This window comes from Caretta caretta, chromosome 18 (assembly GCF_965140235.1).
Source record: "Caretta caretta isolate rCarCar2 chromosome 18, rCarCar1.hap1, whole genome shotgun sequence".
Classification (NCBI taxonomy): domain Eukaryota; kingdom Metazoa; phylum Chordata; order Testudines; family Cheloniidae; genus Caretta; species Caretta caretta.
In genome coordinates this window covers 19,909,321-19,926,097 of record NC_134223.1, presented here as the reverse complement: position 1 = coordinate 19,926,097, position 16,777 = coordinate 19,909,321, and the positions used below count along the sequence as shown (strand labels likewise).

At 41.5% G+C, this 16,777-nt stretch overlaps 1 protein-coding gene across 5 annotated transcripts in view; it reads right to left on the bottom strand.

The window, feature by feature from the left end:
- Positions 1-16,777, bottom strand: part of PRDM16 (PR/SET domain 16) — a 440,044-nt gene that overhangs the window by 36,243 nt on the left and 387,024 nt on the right. For all 5 annotated transcript variants that reach the window (XM_048824857.2, XM_048824858.2, XM_048824859.2 and 2 more), the window contains 4 exons: positions 12,958-13,156; positions 6,972-7,119; positions 6,186-6,339; positions 116-1,517 (listed from right to left, as the gene is read on the bottom strand). In XM_048824857.2, the coding sequence (XP_048680814.1) occupies positions 116-1,517; positions 6,186-6,339; positions 6,972-7,119; positions 12,958-13,156 (1,903 nt within the window). The remainder of the gene's footprint in view (positions 1-115; positions 1,518-6,185; positions 6,340-6,971; positions 7,120-12,957; positions 13,157-16,777) is intronic.

The window sequence follows — 16,777 nt, the reverse complement described above, 5'->3', positions numbered from 1 at the left end:
ATCATTCTTCTCTTCTTTCCACCCACCCCCCACATCATGATCTGCCTTACGTCATGAACCCCACTTTTGAAATGGGCCTGTTGGAAGAAATGATTAAGGCAGGGTATGTTAATACCTGTATATGGGGTCCATGAAAAAGGGTGATGGCTTAGCATAATGCAGGGATGGCTGCTGAGAGAGCTGAGACTGAGAAATCTTGGGTAGTACTTCACTGGCCATTAGTTTCCTTTCCCCATAGATGTGGTTTTTTCGGGGCTCCCTCCCTCCGTTCTGACTGGCTCGGATGCGGTTGCCGATGCTTAGATCCAGTGGCTGTTCCTCCCCAGAAGATGGGGCCGGCAAGACCTTGGGTGGTGGCAAGATTGGCTTAATCTCTTTTGGTTTTGTGGTGAGATCAAAGGGCGATTCTGAGCTGGTGCTACCCACTTTGTGAAGGTCCCTGGGTGACTTTGGTTCTGCCTTGACCAGCAAGTTGTGATTGAGGGTCCGGTCCGTAAAAGGATACAGTGAATGGGGAAAATTGGGGAGGAACTGAAATGGGAACATGGAGTGATATGGGAGGGAACCTATCTTCTTCTCCTGCATCCCCATAAAGCCAGGGCCGAAATACTTCTCTGCAATGGAGGCAATCGCTTTTATGGAGTCATTGGCTGCCCCCGTCGTGGGGAGCAGCTGCTCTTCCGGGGGAGGGAAGAAGGAGTGCTGAGAATAGAAAAGGGGGAGCTCGTTCACATTGTTGGTGGAACTGGTGGACACAGAACTGCTGACAAAATCTGGCTTGTTCTCAGTCTGTTTGCTTTTGTCTTTCATTTTGTCCCTGTCGCTCTCTGCATCGCTCTCCAGGTCAGAGCCAGTGCCCGTGGTGGTATCAAGGTCTGTGCCTGTGGTCGTGTTGACATCCTCGAAGTCGCTCCCATCAGACATGTCGCTGTTCCTGGCTTTTAGCTTGTCCAAGTAGGAGTTTTCCAAGCTGCTTTCAAATTTCTCCTCCCCTGAGATGGGCTGGTTGCTGTTGCTCACTGCAGAAATCAGAGGCAGTGCCGGGTTCCCCAGGGGGCTTGGAAGCTTTGCGTCTTGGGTGTGGTTGAGGGGACTCTTAAGCAGCGGGGTGGGAGGCAACAAAGGGGGCCTGGGGTATAGAGAGGGAGGAAAAATCCCTGGGAATCCTGGAGTAAGGGCAGGAAATGCTGGGGGAGCAGGCGAGAATGGAATACCCCCTGGGTGAGGTCGGGATGGAAAATAATCATTGAATCCCAGGCTGGCATGGTTGAGGTTGGGTGAGGGTTTAGCTTTGTCCATCAGGGAGGTGGGCGTTAAAGGTAGGCCAGGGGCAAAAATCCCCCCTGGGTTGTAATGGTTCTTGCCCTCGCAGAAGCGCCGGTGCTTGTTGAGAGAGGAGGTAGTGCTAAACATCTGGCCGCAGTCCTTGCATTTGATCTGGGTGCGACAGTCCGCGTGCATCCGCTTGTGGCGGCAGAGGTTGGAGAACTGCGTGTAGGATTTGTGGCAGACCTCACCTAAAGCATCAACAGAAACCAAAACCAAAACCAATATGAAATTAATATGAAATTGCTTCGATCCTGGGATGAGCAGCTCCCCCTCTTCACCTAACCCCTCTTTTCCCGTAGAGTTAAACAAATGAGGAGGAGCGGGCTTGCGGGTAAGCCACTGGTCTGTCAGATCTGCCTTCAGCTACCGGCTCGACCACAGACTCTCTGCATGACCTTAAGCCAATCACTTAATATCCTTGAGCTTCAGCTTCCCATTTATAAAATGGGGATAATAATTCTACTTTTGTCTGCCTTGTCTATTTAGAATATAAACCTCAGGGGGCAAGGTCTGTCTCTTACTGTGTCTTTGTACAGCTCCCAGCACAACAGGCTCCTGATTGTGGCTGAAACGTGGAAGAGTTACTGTAATACAAATAATAACCAACAAATTTCCCCGTGAAAAAGTTCCAGGGGATGCAAATCTCTCAACTTGCAGCTTTGCCCCTGCAAATCTTCAGAAACCCTGATGTAATGTGCTATTCTAGCTCAAGGATTTTTTTTATTATTATTTTAAATAAAGATAATCGTGCACTTTAATCATAATATCTATTTATATTAGCTAGTTTGCTTTCCTTGTAGTCTGGCATGGCAGGAAGTATTCAAGGCTGAAGGGAGAAGAACTTTGCCTCATTTAATCAAGTCGATCATTTTTTTAAAATGCCATTAATAGTAAGTTACCGCTCCACGGGGATGTTCTATAAATATTCCTCAAACCAGGGCTCAGCTTCAGCGAGGAATGAGGCGAGATCTTGTGTTTGTTAAATTAATAGGGGCACCCTAGCAGTGACAGAGTTAATGCTCTGTCAGCATTTTCCATATAGACTTCTAATACGAGGCTTTCAGAATGTGACTTGCTACAACTTGTACAAGGAAGGACTATAGCGGTGATTATGAAGAAACAGAAATTAAACCCAACCCAAACTGTTTCACAAGTCCAAAGAAATTTAACTTTTTCAAATGTCCCTTCTGCACTTCATAATATTACTGCCTAGCACTTCTACTTCACCTTCTACCTGAGCACCTCAAAAGTACCTTGTAAGCATGAAGGTGAAATTCACCCCCTGTGCAGATTACCACCACAAGTCTTATCCACCATTCACATATACAGGACATAAGTGGTGCAAAGGCTTTCAGCTGGCCCCTAGCACAGGGATAAATTTCACCTGTTAATGAATTAAGGCTTTCACTGACTTTACAAGAGAGTTGTTATCACCATTTTACAAAGAGAGAAACTGAGGCAGAACAAGGTTAAGTGAATTACACAAGTTAGTAGCCAAGCAAGAATAGAATCTGGATCTCCTGACACCCAGTCCTGTGCCTTAAGGATGAGACAATACTTCTTTCTGTGGTAGAGGCCTTTACACCTGGGTTAAAAGTGATACCTTTGCTATAATTTATTATCCACATCAGTACTTGAATGGAAGTATCAAAACACAGCAAGAGAAGCTGTTCTAAGAATATTTCCAACCCAGACAAATCCAAGCATCCTTGGAAAGCTGATGAGGAAGCCAGTTCTACTGAGATTTCAAGTCATGATCAGTGAAATTTCACCAGTTTGGCAATTCAGTACACATGAGCACCCAAAAAGGCAGAAGGATCTCACAAGAGCAGACTAGTTCTCCTTGTGGTGGTGTTACTACAAGAACTGTCTTTCCTCATGGTATTTCAGCTCTCATGCTTCTGGCTCTGGATGCAACTCAGAAGTGCAGAGGCAGTGCAGAACTGAAAGGACAAATAGCAATCAATTTTTTTTTTAATATCAAAAGAGGTTAAAAGGCCAAATGATCATTTTATCAAAATTGTTCAGTCCATACCTAATTTCCAGTATTTGCACCTTGAACTGTGGCAGTTTGTGCTTGTGTATATAGTGTGATGATTTTTCTATACATTCTTCAACGAAGATTTTCAAAGAAGGATTTTGGGTTGGTTGGTTGTTGCTTTGCTTTATTTTTTTTTAACTATTTCCTTGTTTTTTATTATTATTTTTAAAAAGGTGCAAAGAGAAATGAATCCCAAACTATTTTCACTCAGGGCAAGTGAAAGTGATTATGGGTGTGTTTTATTTACACCAGAATTTGTACATAGGGATCTGTCAGAGTCTGAAAAACACAGAAGTTACAGGAACTTCCTCTGTGTTTCAGCAGCTGCCACTGACTCTCATTGTTACTGAGCCCAAGAGACATGCCTGTCATTGGGCAGCCTCAGAACAATGAAGTCAATATGCTGCAATCGGTAGGCCAAGGTAAGGATAGAGCATCCGTCCTTAACTCTGAATTTCCTGGCTTTGACAGTCGCATCTCTTGGACTCTTTTAGTTCTAGTGGGCAGGAGTGTTTCTCCCTGCATGCTTGCGTGTTTGCAAGGAGAGCATCTGTAGGCCTCTGAGAATGTTTGTATGTATTTAAGAGAGTGTGTATATGAGTCTGTGTAAAAACAAGTGTTTCCATGTGTGTGAATTTATAACTCCCTCTCAAATTACTAATAATTTTTGGAGAAATGTCACATTTTTGGATTTACTGAAAAGATGTTTGTATATTTTTCTTTCCAGTGGAAAATTACCCCCCTTCTAATTTTAACTATGTCTCCTTTAGCATGTGCCAAAAGATGTTATATTGTGGTTTGGAAGAGACATAACAATTCATAATAAATAGCTAATCTACTTTAGAAAATTACATCAGAACAGAATGCAATTTTTGTAAACATTTGTTGGCTGACCATTGGGTTTGCGGGTTAGCATTATCCCTATGGTAAATGTCTTTAATAATGCAAATAAACAAGCAAAGTATAATAATCTCGTGCAGAAAAAACTTATGGAAAGATGAAGGGTAATATTCAAAGCAAGTTTGTCCAAAGAAGAGGATTGTTTTTTCCATTCTTCCATGCCCTAAAGAGTCCCTGCAACACCCTCATAGTTATGCAAACAGGCATCTTTGTGCTGCTAAAGATACCAGAGTTTATTTCATCATTCCAAGGCAAGCAGGGCCTAAAAATACTTGTTTAAAAGCCCAGTTGTGTAATGATTTTGGAAATCCACGCAGAATCTTCTCACTTGCTGTTCTGGATTTTATAGTTATAAAAGCGTCAAAACCAACTTTGCAAAAAGAAAAGGAGTACTTGTGGCACCTTAGAGATTAACCAATTTATTTGAGCATAAGCTTTCGTGAGCTACAGCTCACTTCATCGGATGCTCACGAAAGCTTATGCTCAAATAAATTGGTTAGTCTCTAAGGTGCCACAAGTCCTCCTTTTCTTTTTGCGAATACAGACTAACACGGCTGTTACTCTAAAACCGACTTTCTTTATTATCCAGGTACAAGACTGCAAACACTTTCTATTAAACAGAAAGAAAAAGTTTTGCAGGGGACCCTGGCCCCCAGGTTCCATAAGCATAGTCAGCACACCCACAGAGCCCCATCATTTGTTAGCTTTTACCCAGTTGTTAACAGATTCAATATTAACACTTGTCACACATGAACTGGGCAGACTTGTTCTCAAGTTATTTCAAACCTTGATATGGATGAGGAGAACACTTTACCGATAATTGCTTTGGTAAGAAGAGTGAGTCGGTTGTTAGAAGAAACAGTTCATTTCAATGTAGAAATATTACGAGATTCAAATTCTCTCTCTCTCTCTCTCTCTTTCTTTCATGTGCCAGTTGGCATGAGATGCTAAGTGAAAGATCATATCATCATCTCTCTAGTCAGCCAAATGAGTAATAACAGTATTTTGTATTTCCCCACTGACGCCCATCTAATGAGCTCAATGCACATTAATGAATTTCGCCTCACACCTACCATTGTGCACTGTTCCCGTTTGGGGATATGGAAGCACAGACAAGTTCAGTGGCTTGCATGGTGGAACATCTGGCCTCAGCCTCAAAGCCAGGAACTGAACAGAGATCCTGTTTTGTGCTTTAACTACACGGCCACCTTTTTTTGTGAGATGGTGAGTGGTAGCCACCAGAGCACGCCGTGCACATTTCTGGTGATGTAGAATACGCCTTCCTGCACAGCTACTAAGATGCAAGGGGCACTACAGAGATTAAAAAAAACAAACCCAAAGGCAACAAGAAATAAGATGAGGATCTTTCAGGCATTCCCAGGGTAAATGATCCCTTTGGAAACGCCCTCCTGAATACTACAAGGATGTAGCTAATTTGCAATTTAAATAGTTGGAGAGTATTGTCTAGATTAAAGTCCTCGGGAATAAAGAAGAAAAAAATGCTTTTTAAAAGTTCCTTCTTTCTTGTATGCTGCTTTTCCAAATTCTTCACCCTGATTGTATGATTTGAAGCCCCCCAGAAACAAATTTCTATCAGGCTGTTTATTTTTGTCACCAACAGGACCATTAGAAAAAGAGAGAGAAAGAAAAGATATGAGAAAATGGCATCACTGGGCCTGCTGAGAGACTCAGCTTTTAACTTGTCAAGAAAGTCAAAAACTGCCATGAATGTTTACTGAAAAAACAAGGAGCATGCAAAAAAAAAAAAAAAAAATCTCTGCGGAATTTCATCTTGTGCTCTGACCTATAAAATTACAGCGGCTGCTCAAAGAGGTACAGCCAGTGCTGGGGCCCCCCTTAGGATATGTACAATTATAGCGAAAGCCAGGATTGTGTGATGGCCGTGACAACTTACATATGAAAGGTTTGACAGTACTGTGAATGTGCTTGTGTTGTTTGAGGCCAGACGAGGTGGCAAAGGTTTTGCCACAGTCCGGGCAGGCATGGGCTCGCGCGCCAACGTGCTGGGAACGGATGTGCCGCTGGAGGTTGCTGGGGTCAGTAAACACCTGAGAAAGTGAGAAAAGAGAAAATGCTTTTAGGGGACAGAAACAAACCTGGCTGTGGCAGAGGAGGGAGGGTTGGCTGACTATTGTTGTTTATCGTAAGTGTTCTTGGGATAACAGGTTCTGAGATCAGCAGTGCAGGATTTTCACCTTGCACTGCGAAGAGATAACATACAATTAGTGCTGACTTGTATCATGTTCACCGGTTGGCACCCAACTCATCTCACCCTCTATGCAGTCTATGGTGTATCCAATTTCATACATAAAGTTTTGCTTCTGAATAGCTAAATCTATCTGCCTGACAACACACATGCTTCACAGTGCTCACCTGAAATCTAAAGAACCTTGCAATGCTTGGGAAAAGGCTATGAGAATGGTTGCTTGCAGGTAGATTGGGTTCCACATCCAAGTTTACAGGACTGGGTTAAACCCCAGGCTGAGGAGTCTTTTCTTTGCTTCCTGTTACTCATGTTACCTTATTCTGAATTATGGTTACAATTGTCATTCCTCAAGAAAGTAAAACCATGCCGATTGACACTGCGTTTGATTATTTCCGCTGAGTCATTTCTCCAGCTCACCAGGCCTTTTCCTGGATGACGCTGTGAACCCACGCTGCATCATGCCCTGAACCGTACCTTCACACAGTTTTCACATTCAAATCGTTTGCCACTGTCATGTGACATCTGGTGACGAATCAGGTTTGATTTCCAGTTGAAAGCCTTTGGACATTGGTCACACTTGTACTCCCTCTCCTCAGTGTGGATTATCATGTGCTGCTCCAAACTAGGGAAGAAAGAGAGCAGAGAATTCAGGCATACAGCCACAATAAATGAGCCAATGAATAGTGTAGTCCCCGGCTGGTTCCAATTCAGGGTCAGGCTGAACAAGACACTTGCTGACAACAGAGCTACAGTTACCGTAATCCTGTTCTTTAGGGTCACCGTACTAAGGAGGTTTGAGAGAGACCATGGAGATTAAAGATGGTGACAGACAAACAGGTCAATAAGCACTGTTTTTTTCACACCTAACTAGTCAACCCAGTGCTTGTCACATAACATGACTTCAAAATCCTTTTAAAATAAAGTGAACAACGTATTAACAATTATGTGTCTAGGGAAATTTTCTTCTTTTTTTCCTTTTTCTTTTGACATTTAATTTCACATTGAAAATGGGCCCATTCTGCCCTCCAAAGTTTGTTATGTTTCATGAATTTTCTCCCATTTAATGTGAAAAAGAGAGAAAATGGACCCCAATCCTGAAGGTCCATGAGGGAAAACACGAGTGACAGAGACTCCAGCAGGATCCCGGCAAGGAAAGACAAGATATTAGCTGTTGCTGCTGAACCTATCATGTTGCCACTTTCATGGGCACAAAGCCCATAACTTCCCAGAACACTGGGACTCAACATTTGAAAGAAATGTGATAAGGTGCAAACACATTTCACTTTTAAATGTCAGACATCTTTTATTACTTAACTCGGTGATTTTCAACTTCTGCCAACTGGATGATGATGGCAAACCCAAGTGGCTGCTGAAATAGTGCCATTACAGAGAGAGCTGTTCAGAGAAAGCTGCTGTATTTCCCCCCATGCCAAAGTGTTCTCTCTGCCTTTTCATCTTGAGTGTGTGTGTCAGCAAGCAGCTCTCCTGCTGAGCCAGTAAACCAGGGGGTGACAGTAAAGGGAAGCCAATGTGATGGATGGTGGGATCGGTAGGAAGGGCAGAAATTCCTCTACTGAGGATGAACATAAAGTGTAGTAAAGAAGATTTACCCCATTAGCAACTTGAGTACCAAAAAAGCTGCAAATTGTTCACCCTGTAACCCTATGATCCAGAGAAAGGAGGAACATTTGCAACTCCTGTTGGCTTCAAGCACAGATCAGTGGGAGTTGCAGATACTCAGCCATATAGATAAATTCCACAGAACTGTAAGACACACTGAAATTTAACAGAAAATGAAATCGTCTTGGTAGTTAAACTGTCCCTATAGAATTTTAAAGGAGGTATACAATTTTATATTAAATTCTGTGGGATGGTTTAAAAACCCAATAGAAATGTTCTGTCAGTCTATTAAATTCCACAGACCCGTTCCTCTCAGGGTTAGCCCCTATGGCTGGGATTTCAAAAGGAGTTTTAGGACGTTAGGAACCCAGGAGTTCGGTATTTAATTTCCTTAGTTTCTTGTGAAATTCCCAGCCCAAAAACTCATGGGACTGAAAAATGACTTGAATTCAAATATCTGTGACCTGATGGCATTTGCTGGTTCACAAGTTACGACAACTGTGTATGTTGCTGTTTCAGCACACCTCTAGTGCTTGGCTAGATTTCCGTCTGCCTGATAACCACTTCTGACTAACCAAAGCAGTTTAAAATCTCACTACTCCCTGGGATATTCTCTCTTCTCCCTTCAAGTTCTAATTGTTAATCTTCATGAAAAAGACACTAATAAATTGACTTCCTGTTAATCATGAAGAATAATCATCCATTCTGATAAAGAAACTATGTTCACCATGAAGTTGTATTATTTTCCTGTGGTTAATTGCCATTTATGATTTTATTTAGAGAAAACATGGACAACTAAATACAATATTTACAGGAAAATATCTACTGAGATTAGCACATCTATTTACTTAGTCATCTCCTAAATGCTCAATTTCAGCTTTCTAGTGATATTCTTGATTTGATCCATATTAAATTCCAAGAAATTATTAGGCAAACTAGGTATACTGACTGGACTTATCCTGCTGTCTTAGCAGGGCTTCTCTAGGAATAAAGTGGAATGTTCAGATTTACTGGGGCCCAAACAAGAATAGGTAGTTTCCTCCTGAAATGGCATTAAATTTAATCTCTGCATGGAACTATATATTTGGAAAAGAAAATCGTAACTGAAAGCCTAAGCATAAAAGGTGATGAGTTTAATGTACACATAGGCATAATTAACACATTTACATTAAAACCTTCAGTGTACATAAGAACGTCCATACTGGGTCAGAACAAAGGTCCATCTAGCCCAGTATCCTGCCTTCCAACAGTGGCCAATGCCAGGTGCCCCAGAGGGAATGAACAGAACAGGTAATCATCAAGTGATCCATCCCGTCGCCCGTTCCAAGCTTCTGGCAAACAGAGACTATGGACTCCATCCCTGCCCATCTTTGCTAATAGCCATTGATGAACCGATCCTCCATGAATTTATCTAGTTCTTTTTTGAATCCTGTTATAGCCTTGGCCTTCACAACATCCTCTGGCAAGGAGTTCCACAGGTTGACTGTGTGTTGTGTGAAAAAATACTTCCTTTTGGTTGTTTTAATCCTGCTGCCTATTGATTTCATTTGGTGACCACTAGTTCTTGTATTATGAGAAGGAGTAAATAACACTTCCTTCTCAACACCAGTCATGATATTATAGACCTCCATCATATCCCCCTTAGTCGTCTCTTTTCCCAGCTGAAAAGTCCAAGACTTATTAATCTCTCTTCATATGGCAGCCATTCCATACAACAAATCATTTTTGTTGCCCTTTTCTGAACCTTTTCCAATTCCAATATATCTTTTTTGAGATGGGGCGACCACATCTGCATGCAGTATTTAAGATGTGGGCGTACCATAGATTTATATAGAGGCAATATGATATATTCTGTCTTATTATAGATCTCTTTCTAAATGATTCCCAACATTCTGTTCGTTTTTTTGACTGCTGCTGCACATTGAGTGGATGTTTTCAGAGAACTATTCACAGTGACTCCAAGATCTCTTTCTTGAGTGGTAACAGCTAATTTAAACCCCATCATTTTATATGTATAGTTGGGATTATGTTTTCCAATGTGCATTACTTTGCATTTATCAACCTTGAATTTCATCTGCCATTTTGTTGCCCAGTCACCCAGTTTTGTGAGATCCTTTTCATAGCTCTTCACAGTCTGCTTGGGGCTTAACTATCTTGAGTAGTTTTGTGTCAACTACAAATTTTTCCACCTCACTGTTTACCCCTTTTCCCAGATCATTTATGAATATGTTGAACAGTACCGGTCCCAGTACAGACCCCTGGAGGACACCACTATTTGCCTCTCTCCATTCTGAAAACTGTCCATGTATTCCTACCCTTTGTTTCCTATCTTTTAACCAGTTACCAGTTCATGCGAGGACCTTCCCTCTTATCCCATGACTGCTTACTTTGCTTAAGAGCCTTTGGTGAGGGACCTTGTCAAAGGCTTTCTGAAAATCTAAGTACACTATATCCACTGGATCCCCTTTGTCCACATGCTTGTTGACCCCTCTCAAAGAATTCTACTAGATTGGTGAGGTATGATTTCCCTTTACAAAACCACGTTGACTCTTCCCCAACAAATTATGTTCATTTATGTGTCTGACAATTGTGTTCTTTACTATAGTGTCAACCAGTTTGCCTGGTACTGAAGTCAGGTTTACCAGCCTGTAATTGCCAGGGTCACCTTTGGAGCCCTTTTTAAAAATTGGCATCACATTAGCTATTCTCCAGTCATTCAGTACAGTAGCTGATTTAAATGGTAGGTTACAGATGAGAGTTAATAGTCCTGCAATTTCACTTTGGAGTTCCTTCAGAACTCTTGGGTGAATACCTTGTGGTCCTGGAGACTTATTATTGTTTAATTTGTTCCAAAATGTCCTCTAATGACACCTCAATCTGGGACAGTTCCTCAGATTTGTCACCTAAAAAGTATGTCTCAGGTTTGGGAATCTCCCTCACATCCTCAACTGTGAAGACTGATGCAAAGAATTCATTTAGTTTCTCCACAATGGCCTTATCACCCCTGAGTGCTCCTTTAGCATCTCAATTGTCCAGTGGCCCCACTGGTTGTTTAGCAGGCTTCATGCTTCTGATGTACTTAAAATTTTTTTGCTATTACTTTTTGAGTCTTTGGCTAGCTGTTCTTCAAATTCTTTTTTGGCCTTCTTAATTATATTTTTACACTTCATTTGCCAGAGTTTATGCGCCTTTCTATTTTCCTCATTAGGGTTTAACTTCCACTTTTTAAAGGATGCCTTTTTGCCTCTCACAGCTTCTCTTACTTTGTTGTTTAGCCATGGTGGCTCTTTTTTGGTTCTCTTTCTATGTTTTTTAATTTGGGGTATACATTTAAATTGAACCTCTATTATGGTGTCTTTAAAAAGTTTCCATGCAGCTTGCAGGGATTTGACTTTTGGTGCTGTACCTTTTAATTTCTGTTTAACTAACTTCCTCATTTTTGTGTAGTTCCCATTTCTCAAATTAAATGCTACAGTGTTGGGCCGCTGTGGTGTTTTCCCCACCACAGGGATGTTACATTTAATAATATTATGGTCACTATTACCAAGCGGTCCAGCTATATTCACCTCTTGGACCTGATCCTGTGCTCCACTTAGGACTAAATCAAGGATTGCCTCTCCTTTTGTGGGTTCCACGACTAGCTGTTCCAAGAAGCAGTCATTTAAGGTGCCAAGAAACTTTATCTCTGCCTCCCATCCTGAGGTGATATGTACCCAGTCAATATGGGGATAGTTTAAATCCCCCATTATAACTGAGTTTTTTATTTTAATAGCCTCTCTAATCTCCCTGAGCGTTTCACAGTCACTGTCACCATTCTGGTCAGGTGGTTGGTAATATGTCCCTACTGCTATATTCTAATTATTCGAGCATGAAATTACTATCCATAGAGATTCTATGATACAGTTTAGTTCATTTAAGACTTTTACTTCATTTGATTCTATGCTTTCTTTCACATATAGTGCCACTCCCCCACCAGCATGACCTGTTCTGCCTTCTCATATATTTTGTACCCTGGTATTAAATCCGTGTCCCATTGATTATCCTCATTCCACCAAGTTTCTGTGATGCCTATTATATAAATATCCTCATTTAATATGAGGCACTCTGGTTCACCCATCTTATTATTTAAACTTCTAGGATTGGTATATATTGGTAAAATTCATAATAAAGCGCTAGAAGTTGTCTCATACTTTAATGTCTACTAAAGAGAAGATACTAAATTGAAGATACCCTGTTTTTTCATTCATTTTTTTTTCCAATGAATTATTTCTCATTCACTTCAGAACTGATTGGAAAGAACCTTTTCCCATTGACTTCTATGGTGAAGGAAGGGGCCTGATGGATATCTTTTTTTAAAATGGGCCTTATGCTGGGTTGACAGAACTGATCACTTCGGCTTGTCCACAGAACTAGCATAGAGGGAGAGGTAGTACAATCATACCAGTCTTGACCTGAAAAGGGGGAGGTGGAATTCAGTCCCCATGCCTGCTGCTGAGATGGCCAACAATCAGAGCCGACTAGCAGGATGGATTTTCTAAGGCAGTGTGAAAATAGTCAATGGATCATGACAGTGGACCCTAGGGCATGAATTGAGACCACAACTCACTCAACATGAGCTGCCAACCAGCTGCCTGATTGCAAGTGATTTTCTGAAAACACCTGGTTGGAGCCATATTCAGAATGGTGGCCTACAGCTGAAAAACCACAATCAGATACCAACCCTGAGCCCTCCAGCTCCCCCTTGATTCACGCACTTCCAAATACTATTTTGTGTTTGGATAATTCCTTCTAGCTTTCCACATCCCACTAGCTAGGTACGTTCCTGCTGTCTCAGCAATACCTGTATTTACTGGGGAACATTCTCTCACAGTCTTTGCACTCATAGACCTGCCCGTCGCCTAACCCTTCCTGTTTGAGCTCCTCATTCAGTGTCTCATACAGCGAGCTGACAGAGTTGCAGGCATATTTCTTGTGTCGCCGCAGGTCCAGCTTCGACTGGAAGAGCTCATCGCAGTCCTCACAACGAAATGTGTGCTCTTCTGAAAACAGGAAGACAAAATAGTTCAACGTCAGCATTAGAAAGTCCCGAATAATTTCAATTCTTCTGAGCAGCTGTTTCTCCTGCAAATAAAATGGCATCCATTGCACATAATCTGAGCATAGCATGTTTGCACGCTGCAGGTACAGAATGCACATCCATACACTGGGCTGGTGCAGTTAGTATCGAGCATGAATGGTGTCATTACAAAAGTCATACAACCTGAAGAGACCATGACTTTTAGAATGCTCTTTGCTGCAGAAAAGTGTCTTCACCAGCAGCTTGAACTCCTCTGTCTGCTTTTTGTCCTCAGCTCAGAAGAGGCTTTTTAGCTGATACCTACAGGAGTTACTGGATTTCCACAGTGTTGGGTTTTGGCTGTCTTTTTTATTTGTGCAATTAAGTGCTTTTAAAATACAAATAACTTTGTGGCTGTTTCCTTCAATGGGCCTGCCAAGAGGCGGGGTGGAAAGCTTTGCAAACCAGAAGGATTCTTGTCTCAAAAATAAACCTATAAAAAGATGATAATTATATTTCTGCTAGGAAAAGCTCCTCTGCTTTAAGGCAACCTGGAGAACACACTTTTCAAGGGATTCCCTTTCCCCCCAATCCTCTAAGCTTATGTAGCAGCCACAGTGCACTATGAAGCAGGAGGAGTTCGAAACCAGAGCACCGTGCAGTGAAGAAAAAGGAGCCAAATTCTTTGTTTTTTAAAAAAAGACCTAATGCACATAATAAATTATTGTAGTCAAGGTCAAACAAATTAAAAAGAGGGCAGCTATTATTAAGTTTACAAGGCAGCATCCTGACCATAGTGCCAAGTCAAACAATCAGCTCAGAGCTGTAAATTTTCCAGGAGAACGACTTCTGTGAGGGAGTTGGGACAATCCGGGTTTCTCCACCCAGCAGTCAGCTTGAAACAGAAGCTTTTGAATGACCAGTTAGTCTCTTTATGCTGGATTCCCTCCCTCCCCTTTCTCACTCCCCACTCTATTTCTGAAAGTTGTCTTTGCAATTCAAGTTTCATTCTCGCACTTCAAGAGCTTTACGGCAAATTTAAAGCCTGTAGCAAGACTCATTAACTCAAAAGGCATAATAAAAATATTATTTTTAAAGGGATAGAGCTGATAGTGAACCTCATGATCTTGGCTAATATTGTTAGCTCTGACCTGGATCGTCTGTGGTATAAGAAAGGAGATGAGCGGGTAAAAGATGGGAAGCATTCCTATACCCTGACTCCCCTGTGTGTATGAGTCTCTGTGTGCCCTACACTGGTGTTTCTAAGATGTGTAACAAACTTTTTATCTGATTTCCATGCGATAAGGTACATGTGCTAACCAGCACAAACTTTTGCACCAAATATCATCACCTAGTCTTTGTTTTACAAGGCCCAAAAGTGTGTTTGGTGTAAATCAAGAGGACCACTTCTGGAGTCAATAGCGTTACACCAACGTAAGTGAAGTCACAATCAGATCCAGGGTCTTTTAGTGCTTCCTTGTTTGTGATTAAAATATTAATTCTCCTCTCTAATTTTCCGTACTGCCTAGTGCCAATTAATGAAACTAAACAATATCAACAATAAATAATAATTACCACTCACAGCACTTTGTACATCAAATAATGTTAAAATATTAACTAAACAATTTGCTCTCACAGCACCTCTGCGAGGGAGGTCAGTGGTGCCAGTCCCATTGGACACAGGAGGAAAATGAAACATGGGGAGGTGAAGTGACTTGCTGAAGATGAGAAGAATGGACGATGAGAGGTGGGCACACAAAGAGAAGCAAATTAACATTTTCTAAAATGAAATTTTTATTCAAAAATTTTTGATCCAATTTTGAAAAAAGGGGGAAAATTGGTGAAAATTTCCCTTTTTTTCCTCCCTTTTCAAGTAGCTTAGATGGATAATAGAATATGGGTCTGATTCTTCTGCCACTGTTGACGTCAATGGCCAAAGTGCCCTGGGCCTCAGTTGAAGCTGGATTGGGCCCCTTTTTCTAGTTTTAGGGGAAGAAACTATGTTTATTAGAAATCTTGAGAACTGAGCCAATATGTAAGTGACATGTTTTGTGTCAGCAGGGAGGGAGAGCTGGAAACAGAAGCAAGAGAAGCTACCCAGATGTAACAGAAGGTTGACAAGGCAGTGTAAGCTGCAGCACTTGTTGTGTTTATTCTATCTTCAAGAAATTGTTTCTTATAAAATAAAATCATGAATGGGCAAATGACATTGTCACATTATATGTGATGTGACAGAATGATGTGATACAAGGTGTTTCCAGGCTAAATTTAAGACACCATCAGCACACATCTATTGGCTAAATTATGCCTCTTCTGGGACAGAGCTGAGCTGGGCAGCAGGATTGGTGCACGACCTGAACAGCCTTTCCTTATCCTTATCCAAGGCATAATACATCCGGAGGTGCTGGGACAGACAGATGGGCCTGTTACTACAATATTGCAAGGATCAGCCTGCACACCTTGTTTTGCAGCCATTTCGATGCGGTCAACAGCACAGGCTGATGGGGCCACCTCACCAAGACACTCCACATCTGTCATATATTAATTAAATCTTGATCTCACTGCATCCTGCAGCAGATGATTATTCCGTGCTGTGCCTGTATCTCAACATCGAATCCACATTGCAAGTTGTACTGCAAAGTGCTGTTGTTGCTGGCAAAAATGCCTCCATTTTTGTTCTGTCTTTGCACTCCAGAGAATCAGGTGATGATACAGGACCAGTTTGAGTTGTCTAGTCCCTCCCTCCTCCCACCTGCATGATAACAGGATCTTCCTCTATAGAGGTCCCTTGGTTATCTTGAACTGTTCTGGCAACAAGATCATCTACTTTAGTAACTCATCCTATTGATCTACTCTTTCTTTCTTTCTTGAATAGTTAGTGAGCTGGGGAAAGCTCTGGTCTGGAGAATTAATCAAAAGTTCATCTGCTTCTCTATAGCTTCTCTGAACTTTTTTTTTTTTTAAACTTCCCTAGTTAGGAAATCCCAGGAAAGCCTGATCTCTTATGAAATTCTCAGTGCATCCTAATTCCACACAGGACAAAAATATCCCATGTCTCAATGCATTTTGGTGCTTCATCTTTTACCCCAAACTAGGAAATGCGGAGGTGAATGGGTTTTTTTTTTCTTCACCAAGACAATTTAACAAAGAATGTCCTCAAACTTCAAAAAGCCTTCAAGATTTAGGTGGTGATTTTGGTTGGCTCTTATTTTCCCTGAACCAGTTTCTAGGTATGAAATGTGCAGATGGATATAGGCAGATTTAGCAGGAACACCAGGGCACCTGTTCTCAAGGGAGAATATTTCATTAGATAGCTAGATATAGGTAAGTAACACATGTACACACATATGCACACACACTACATCACAACACTACGCATATTACTTTAGAATCCTTGCAACCATTAAGGAGAGTAACACATCTTTTGCTTTGATGCACAGCTAAAGAGATTATAATTCACATATCTATGAAACACATTTGTTACAGCTGGTAATTCTTCTTATTTGGCTAATTCTGCCTCCCCCATTGCTCCTGTCTTGCCCATTGTCAGAATCACTGCAAGTTGTGCATTATTGGCCAACCCTCAGTTGCCACAAACTGGCCT